Source organism: Telmatherina bonti (assembly GCF_933228915.1).
Source record: "Telmatherina bonti genome assembly, chromosome: 19".
Lineage (NCBI taxonomy): Eukaryota > Metazoa > Chordata > Actinopteri > Atheriniformes > Telmatherinidae > Telmatherina > Telmatherina bonti.
In genome coordinates, this window is record NC_136617.1 from 28,128,732 (window position 1) to 28,138,590 (window position 9,859).

General features: G+C 41.9%; 1 protein-coding gene across 1 annotated transcript; it reads left to right on the top strand.

Moving 5' to 3' along the window:
- Positions 1-6,013: 6,013 nt before the first annotated feature.
- Positions 6,014-9,209, top strand: irx1b (iroquois homeobox 1b; the record flags this gene model as incomplete). The annotated part of the gene is made up of 5 exons (XM_079258375.1): positions 6,014-6,250; positions 6,937-7,179; positions 7,495-8,272; positions 8,462-8,522; positions 9,074-9,209. The coding sequence occupies 5 exons, from the start codon at positions 6,014-6,016 to the stop codon at positions 9,120-9,122; spliced, it is 1,368 nt and encodes a 455-aa protein (XP_079114501.1). The 3' UTR covers positions 9,123-9,209.
- Positions 9,210-9,859: the final 650 nt, after the last annotated feature.

Genomic DNA, 9,859 nt, shown 5'->3' on the forward strand with positions numbered 1-9,859 from the left:
ACACACACACACACACACACACACACACACACCTTCCCTCACACGCCCCCTTTTAAGTTGAAGTATTGTCTTTAACAGCATTATAACGGTATCATTCCGCTCCCACCGTGAACAACAAAGACAAGAAACGCCAAATCCTAGAACACAGCCATCTTTGTGCTGGTGCGTGTGTGTGTGAGTGTGTGTGTGAGTGTGTGCTCTTTAAAGCAATGCTAATGGGAGCCTAAGAAGCATTAAAGTGACCCCTACTGTAACAAAAGAGTTAATAATCCGTTTAGAAAACAATCAGATCCTTGGCCATGAGAAAAGACCCCCGCTAAGTCTTTCTGCAAAGAATAGAAGGAGTGAATTCCCCTTTTTCTTTTGGTTTTTCGATTTTCCAGTCAGCAATCTTGTTGAACATCACTTGTTTTTATCGCTGTCTCTACGGGGAATGACGGAGCAGTTTTTAACAGACCGTTCTCGGCCGCAGCCGGTGAATAAAAAGACAACACGGCCGAGTTTCACAAGCGGGAGGCCTCCATTTTTTTTTTTTAATGGATTCGAAGTGACCCATCTCACCATAGGTCAGAGTTTGTTATCAGCCCCATCCACTGTAAATGAGCCCCATTGGACTTCTAAAGGAGCTGTTAACAAACAAACGCCGACTCGCCTGTTAATTGCTAATGATAGGCTTTTTGTCATGTTTCCCCTCTGGGTCAAAACGTTGGGAGCTGCAGGATCCATCTCCAGGCTGTCAGGTCACACCGCCGCTGATATAACAGGCGATACAAGCCATTAAGAAATTACATCTCCAGTGCTGGATGTCAGATATGAGTGTGATGACAGAAATACAGAAAAAAGTGCAACAGAGTGATAGAATAAGTAGGGGCTCAGTTTGTGGGATCATTTGACTGGATGGCTGAATGCATTACCTCAGGCTGGCAGGCTTATCTGGTATGCATCAGAGCGATCCATCTGCTTTAACATCAGGTCAGAGCTGAATCTATCACTGCTTATCTCTGCTGTCGAGTAGGTGAGGACAGGTTTTTCTTTATCCCCCTGCTGCTTGTCCTTGCTTCCCGCTATACTCTGCAATCTCACTGACATCCTGGAAACTGATTACACAGCCTGCAAGGAGCATTTATTTAGCCTAAACACAAGCAGAAAGAGGACATGTTTGCAGTTTGCAAAGCACATCAACTCTCTTGAAGTATCTCTTTCTTTATGGCAACTAATCGGACCTATTCTGCTTTATTTCCAAAGGAATTTTCTTTTGTTTTACTGAAAACAGCATTTTTATTTTGTCACTTTTTTTTTTTTTTTTTTTTTTGCTATTGTTTGTTCAGTGACACAGCCAGGCAAAAACTCATGTTAAAGGTGTTTAAAGAAAGTTCAAATTTCTTTTTAAAACCATGCACATGTATTAATTACATAGAAATAACAAAAAATAACAATATAAGTATCTATTGTAGACTATGCTTCATAAATTGTAGCTGCACTTCAGAAAAAAAAAGGAAAAAAAAGCAATATTATGAAGAAAAAGAATAGCCCTTGAAACTGAAAAATCTCTTGCATGTGGTGCTTTGCCAAAAAGATCAGCAGCTCTGTGAGCAGCACACTGGTAATTTACATACAGCAACACTCGGTGTGTTGGTACGATATGGCAACAACCAAACTAAAAGACAGAAAGAAAAATTGAAAGGATCATCATTTCTGAGTAAGATCGCCGGTCAGACCAATGCAGTTAAAGTCAGCCAGAACGTCTGCAGCCAGATGCTTCTGCCACTAAATTGTTAACAGACTGAATTAGTTTTTGATGATTCAGCTGCTTCTGCTGTTGATTCCAATCAGAAAAGGCTGTAAACCTACATATCATTGTTCTTAATTCAACACGGCTTCACAGGGATCGTTTGAAAGAGTAAGATAATAACGTCCTGTTTGTTTTTCAGTGATGTGCTTCAGGAGAGCCTTGGAACAGCTCTGTATATAAATATAACAATTTTCAGCTAGAACTACAAATTCTACAGCAATAGTATAAGTATAGGTATAAGTATACACATAAGTAAATATAGTATAAGTAGTTTTACTTTTTTACTAAATCAAATGAGAATTTTGTCTGTTTTAAGTAGGAAAAATGATTCAAGTTTGATCAAAATATCAAACATTATTTATGTAATCTTAAGCCGTCTGCTTTAAGCATCTTTTAAACAAAAAGAAAACAAAAGTGATGTTTGGACAGCAGAAAGAGGAATCTAAAACAGGACATTTTTGTGTGTTTTCCTACTGGTGACCTGCTGACACACGTGGCCAAGCAGCCTCTGGCTCGACAGCAAATTCAACTTTGTCCTCAGATGTTCAAACTTTCATTGCTTCTGGAGCTGAAATGCTTTCGCTGAATCTGTTATGTTTGACATTTATTAGCATCACGGTTAAACATTTTGTGTGAATTAAAAAGACGTCAGCTGGAAATCTGAGCATCCGACACTCAAACCTCCTGCTGTTCGTTCCATCGCTGCTGAATTTGTCATGAAATTTAACAAACTGTGGACAAGAAAAAGTGAATTTTAACTAAACATAATACGCAGCTCGGCTACCAGATGTTGTTTTTAACCCTTTTTTTTAACCTTTATTGCAGGAATGTTTTCAGTGATTGCAGTGAATCTTGTTAAACATGTGTAGAAGTAAACCTGGATGAGTCATTTCAACCACATTGTTTAAACGGGTAATGTTTTAAATTAAAGTATTTTTCATCTTTTTTCAGGTTTTAGACTATTTGACTGTGATTTCTATTTCAGAAACAACAATGCTTATTATTTTTATTACTGCACCAAGAGGAAGTAAAAATGGAAATAAAAGTGCCTTTGACTTGTGGAGGTTGTTAAAGGGTTAAATAAATACACAGATAAATCAATAGACAGGATTTAGTTGTATCTTTAGCATAACAAAACATAAGTAGCTCAAACATACAGCTTCCTTAAGCAGTTTAACCCTAACTTCTATGTTACAGAGCTGTGATTTCAGACTGTCGATACTTTTGGTTATGAAATATAAGTTTTTGTGTAAAAAGTAAATTAAAAGCAACAAAACTGTGCAAACGACTGCTGTGGACTATGCAGGAAACAGAAAATGATTCAATTCTTCCTTTCAACTGTGAATTTTTTTAAATTCATTCTTGCAGAAGTGGTGGTCTGGTAGCCATCCCACTGGCCTGTTCAACATGCGGAAGCTTTACATGACCATGATGCCAGGAAGACAAAGGTTGCTCCGTTTCTGCAACATGAAAGAAAGGAAGTGAGCTTGGGAACGAGTTGACATGTTTCCAGCACTGACGTGGCATCAGACTGGTTAAACAGCCTCAACACGAGCCCTGCATACAACTGTAATGTAACTGATATTAAAACTGTAACAGCTTCCTCTAACCGTGCTGCAGCGTCACAGGAGCAGCTTTAATCAGTTCCTTTCTTTTGATTATTTACTGTTTGGGCGTGCTGTACTGCTGCTGTGCTTTTCCAGCCGTTTTCAGACACGTTTTTATGTGTCATTGTTTTGCATTTTGAGCATTTTGCATGCAACTTCATGGTATCGTGTGGGTGTTGTTCCTCGTGACGTGACGTTTCATTCAAGCCAGGATCTGACTTATAGTTTTGCACACAGAGTAATTATGGTGTCACGGCCGTCATCTTTTCTTTGTCGTGGAATAAAAGAATCTTTCATTCATTCATTCATTTTCCGAACCGCTTATTCCAATTCAGGGTCGCGGGGAAGCTGGAGCCTATCCCAGCCGGCTTTGGGTGACAGGCAGGGTACACCCTGGACAGCTCGCCAGTCCATCGCAAGGCGGAATAAAAGAATCTGTTCTATGATATTTTGGGGGTGTCCTCGTTTACTTCACTGCAAATTACTCTGGGGGGAAACGGCCACTGTGAGTGGATTGTGGGACTTTATTTGAATGTTTCCTGCAGTAAGTTATTCCTTTGTCTGGGCTGAGCTAATAGCAGGCAATGGGATTCAAATAGAGTCAAGCTGCCTCCTGAGATCCCTCAATCCACCATTGCCATAAAAAAAAAAGAGGTCTGAGGCCAGTCTAAATATTTGGTAGTCTTAGCAGGTTCATGTTAAAAGAGACACACACACACACACACACAAACACACGCGGTGAATGCACAAACAGGCCGAGACTGTGAAGTTGAATGGCACAGCTCAAAGCCTCCCCCTCTCCCCCCTTCTCCCTGCCTTTTTCTCCCTCTAAACCGCCAAACCATTCTCCCCCCCCTCCTTTTCTCCAGCTCAGAGGAATTCATTAACTGCCTCTCCACAGAGACACTATGGAAATCAGGCAGCTACAAAGGCAGAGAGGGAGAGAGGAGGGAGGGCCGGTGGTGGTGATGGCGGTGAATGGGGAGGCTATATTATCCTATTAGATGGTGGATATGTCTCGTTTCCCTCCCCTGTCATGAGAAAAACATTAATTTTAAGTGAGGAACGAGACAGAGGGAGGCAGAGAGAGGAGGGAAACGGTGAGGGTCTTTAACATTGCTCTTTTATCGAGCTGAAATGGAGAGTCCCCTGGCTCCATTTACCTTGGCAATGAGGATCGAGCCGCCCTCCATGAATGCCATTTAAAATGCCATGGAGATTAAGCATCTCTCCCTCTCTCTCTCTTTCTGTTTCTCTCTCTCTCTCTCACACACACATGCAGCAGCGGTGCTCATCATAATATGTGTTTAGGAAAACAGCTTTGAGATTCATGAGTAAAGCCCTCTAGGTGCCAGCGCTGAGGAGGGAAGACAACAGAGAAAGAGACGGCGAGAGGACCATCACTTAGCCAAAGTGGGCTTTAAGCACTGTAATTAAATCATTAGACTCCCCTCCCTCCCCTTCACTCCCTTCTCCCTCACACACCCCACCCTGCTTCCATCCCTCCATCCTCTCCCTCACTCCCAGCTCAGCCAAGCTCATCAGGGGCTCAGAGTGTGAAATGATGAATCTGTATTTATGGGGATGGAGTAATTACACAGCTAACCTCTGAGGAAGCCCGGGAGGGCCACGGGGCCTCTGAGCAGGGTGCAGGGTGCTCAACCTCATTAGCACTGGCCAAGTGAGTGTGTGATGGAGTGTGCGACAGGAAGGAGTGTGTCTTTAAAGGAGCGACATGAAGCAGAGTTGCTGCTCTGAAACACGTATGTTAAATGAGTTTATTTGTGGACTTTTCCTCCTCTCTGCAGCATCAGACCTGCCATGAGTTACAGTAGTCCATTCTTCTCTCCCAAAACATGTCATTTTCCACTCCACGGCTCCTGCACGCTCCACATCGCCACCATCTCTTATCTTCTCCGATCTCTGCCTCCTAAAAAAAAAAGACTAAAAACTGACATCTGGAGATGATCACGGACGTTTCCACCCCCCCTGCTCTCCAAGAATGTCCCAGTTTACTCCAAAAGTCAGCTGAAATGGGAGGGGGCGGGGCTTAGAAGTGTCTCTGATCAATAATAATCATAATGATGTTTTATATGGGTGGTGCAGAGGACACACGGGCCTGTAGCTCACAGGTTTCCTTTTCTGTTGACACAGTGAGCGCTGGAGAAATGAAATCACACACTTCAGCACACACACACACGCACACACACGGACGACCTGGGCTAACCAATGCACTAATCGCCTGCCCCGGGCATAGGAGGAGCTTGGTGTTTAAGTAGGCTGCCAATCAGTCAGTCAGCTCCACATCCAGAGGCTCCTGCGGCCAGGCGCGCGCATCACTCCAAACTGCAACTCTGTGGAAGAAGAGACGCGGAGCAACTTGGCACTTTCTACCATAAAACAACAACAAGGGTGTCTCTTATGGTTTAGGTTTAGACACCCCCTTTTTTTTGTACCCTTTTATTCTTTTTCTTCTTTCTGGGGATTTCTATTTTCTCTCTTTTTTTCTCTGCACTTTTTTTTTTTTTTTTTTTTTTTTTTTTTAAATTTGACTTTAGCGGGGGGATTTACTGCACGCGCTACACCTCTTCCTCCTACTCTTCCTCCCCCGGACATGTCTTTCCCTCAGCTGGGGTACCCCCAGTTCCTCAGCGCCTCCCATGAGGTGTACGGAGGCGAGCGAGCGGCCTCTGCCCGGGAGGGAGGCAGCGAGGGCGGCGTGAGCTCATCCGCAACCGCCGCGGCTGTTGGCTCGATGCTGGGGATGTACGGAAGCCCGTGGGCGGCTCATAACTACAGTGCCTTTCTGCCGTACAGCGGAGCTGCAGACCTGGCTCTTATATCCCAGATGGTAAGACTTTCTATTTGTTTCTAGAAGAAAACAACGATATTGATCATTTAGCTAAATAATTCATTTTATAGACAGAAGTGTTTTTTTTTTCCTAATAAATTTTTTTCGATTTACTAATTTTCTTAAAGTAATTGAGCCATTTAAATCAAGCTTTCCAGGTTTAAATAAATTCATTTATTTTAATTTAACTTAGTTTATTGTGTATTGGAATTTTAGTTTTTAATAAGAACTTATTAATATTTATAGGTTTGATCTGCATAAAGTGTTAGAAATCAACAAACTCTGTTAATATAAAATTTAACTTTATATCTACAGACTCAAATAGATTTTTTCCTTGCAATTTATTTACACCTCAAAGGGAAAAAATGTCTTATAATATTATGTTTAATTTAAAAATAGCTATTAGCCTTGTAAGAAAAATAGGCTTAGATTTGTTTTTTTAAATAAATGTTTGTTTATTGAAACCAATAATGATCAAAGTTGAATCAATTTTTAATTTCATAAAACTTTAAAGCATTATTTCTAAAAGCAATAAATAAATAATATTGTTTAATTCCTTATTAAAGTAAATCTCTTTGGTATGAAATCTCCTCAAACATCCTCAATATTTTCCCACAAATTTCCATGAAGTTGTTGACTTTCAAGACAAGTCGCTCAACAAGTTGCCACCTCTTCTCACATTCCAGGGTTCCCAGTATGAACTGAAAGACGGCCCGGCGTCCCACCCAGCTTCTCTGCCAGTCCACGCCGCTCAGGGGTTCTATCCATACGGCCAGTACCCGTATGGTGACCCCACGAGGGCCAAAACTGCCACCAGGGAGACCACCAGCACCCTGAAGGCCTGGCTGCAGGAACACCAGAAGAACCCATACCCCACCAAAGGAGAGAAGATCATGCTTGCCATCATCACGAGGATGACTCTCACGCAGGTGAGAAAGATTAAAGTGTCAGAACACCTTTTTTTTTTTTTGCAGGCATCAGTGTGGGTGCAAAAAATATAGTTTATACCTGCGTCATTACAGTTTATTTACCTTTTTACTGAGGCCTGATGTCATGTTTGTATCGTACAGGTGACCTTTGCCAGTGGAGTTAAGCAAGTTTTCTTTTTTTTTTTTTTAAATTTGAAAGCTAAATCTTGAAAAGGGAGCTTAAAGATTTAGTGGATCTCCACGTTTTAATTATCGAATAAAAAAAGATCGTTAAAGTGTGTGTGCGCGCGCGTGTGTGTGTGTTTTTCCTAATAGGTATCCACGTGGTTCGCCAACGCCCGCAGGCGCCTGAAGAAGGAGAACAAGGTAACTTGGGGCCGCAGCGCGGAGGACCGGGACGGCCGCATCTTCAGCAGCGACAACGAGGATGAACCCGGCAAGAACGGCAGCGACGGCGAAGATGATGAGGAGGAAATTGATTTGGAAACTGTCGATATCGAGAGAGAGAGACCCGAGGAGCAGCGAGACGAAGAGCAGGGCTTGCTGAAAGAAGAGGGGGAGGCGGGCCTGTCCGCCAGAGAGCAGGCCTCCGAGTCCAAGAGCTCGGAGAGCAGCAGGACGCTTTCTGTGGATGCGGGTGTTTCTCTCTCACCTGGTGGCAAACTCGCAGCGGATCGTTCCCCAAGCAGACAGGAGTGCCAGAGACCACCGCAGAGCAAACCAAAAATCTGGTCTCTGGCTGAAACCGCAACGGCCCCCGACAGTTCTCACAAATCCACCCCAGCAGCTTTCGCGCACCACCACGCGGCTTTGGCCTCCAGCGGCCACCCGGCCTTACTCCCGGGTCATGGAATATACACATGCCAGATTGGCAAGCTACACAACTGGGCCAACGCGGCTTTGCTCAATGCCAATTCAATTTTGAACATGAGGTCGCTCCTCGGTGGTGCGCCGTCTGGACACCTGCCTCTCCACGGCTCGGTGCCGGCTGCGCGTCATGACGCACGGCGAGCAGCGGCTGGCACAGGAGCTTCTGGAACGGAGGACGACAGCGATGTGGAGTCCACAGGAAGCTTCAGTCCAAAAAGAGATGGTAAAATGTACTCTCTGAATTGATTATTTGATTTTATTTTTACTGTTTAACCAGCTTTAGTTGTTTACCTGCAGCCACAGCAAGAGCAAATTAAACAAAACCATCTCCAGAGGCATACGTTTAAAATTAAATAAAATATGTATTTTATTGTCTTTTAACCGTTTTTTTTCTTTTTCTTTTTCTTTTCAGATGAGGAAAGTGACCACAGGACTGAATCCCTCAAGTCCCCTTTCCAGCTGATCACCGACAGGTAAACATTTAACATCAATTTAATCATCACACAATCCTCTTCTTTTAATTTGCCTTCTGCTAAATGAACCGTAAAGCGGAGGTAAACACTGTTCCACCTGACTGGGCTGGAGGCAGACCTCAGCACATAAATCATTTGATTGAGTTCCCACTTTAACGCCTTGTCAGGCAGCAGTCCAAAGATCCCCCCTCTTCTCCCCCCAACAATGAGTTTATTGCCACTTATGTTATTTAAATAATCTGCCACCATTATTCACACCCTCTCAGTGAAAGAAGCTAATGTATGTTAAAGAAAGCGCTGATGGCAACATCAGGAATGAAGTGAAGCGTGATAGGACATAAAACAATTTATCTAAAAGTTTTTCATTTGCAGTAATGGACCATTTTCTTTTAAAAATGGTCTCCTTTATTTAAATGTCTGTAAATGATAATGATAAAAAGCAGGAATAACTATGAAAATATTGCTTAACTTGAAAAATGTCCCAAATACTATTTTTTAAATCCATTATTATTATTATCATTATTATTTAAAATCTTCTTCTCTTTCCTCAGACCTCACCACGGGACAACATCACAGCGAGTTCTGACAACAACATTATGAGATGATGAAGAAAAAATAAATAAAGGAAAATGGATTGGAATAATTTTATTTAATGGAGAACAGTAAATGAAGGCTATTTTTCTGAATGAGCAACCAGTCATAGTATTACTGTTTAGCTTCATGCAAAAGCGATAGCTGTTTTTGTCACAGATTTGCTTCTGTCCCCATGTACGTCTTTGTTTTTGTTTTTTTTCTTCTGCTTTTCTGTTGTGAATGGAAATCCTTGAATATTGTAAATACAGAATATGGATTTGTCTTTAAAGAATATATTTTTTGGGAAGAAAATAAATGTCATTATAGTCATTTATTATTGCAAAACATCTCCCTTTTGGGTTTAATTCAGAGCTGATCCTGTTACATCTAAAATGTAGAAATAATAAGAGGAAAGTGGGGGCAAAGTGAAAAAGAGGAGGTGATTTAAACTTCCCAGAGTAAGCACAAAATGTTTATTTTTTAGAAAATATTAAGCTGTGTTCTCATGGATCACAATATTAATTCCAAATATCAGCACAGATGTCTGTTTTTATGTTTCACCTCCCATGTGAAGACACAGAAGCATCTAATTTTATTGATAATTATTCATTTGACATATTTATTACTATTAATTAGCATTTAACCCTTTTGACCATGTGTCTACTTGTGTCAACTTCTCTTGGCTGTTGAACTGTCCAGTGTCAGCCTTTTTTTCCACAAGAAAAATCTCGCCATTATTGACATCTGCACTCTCGCCAAAACTC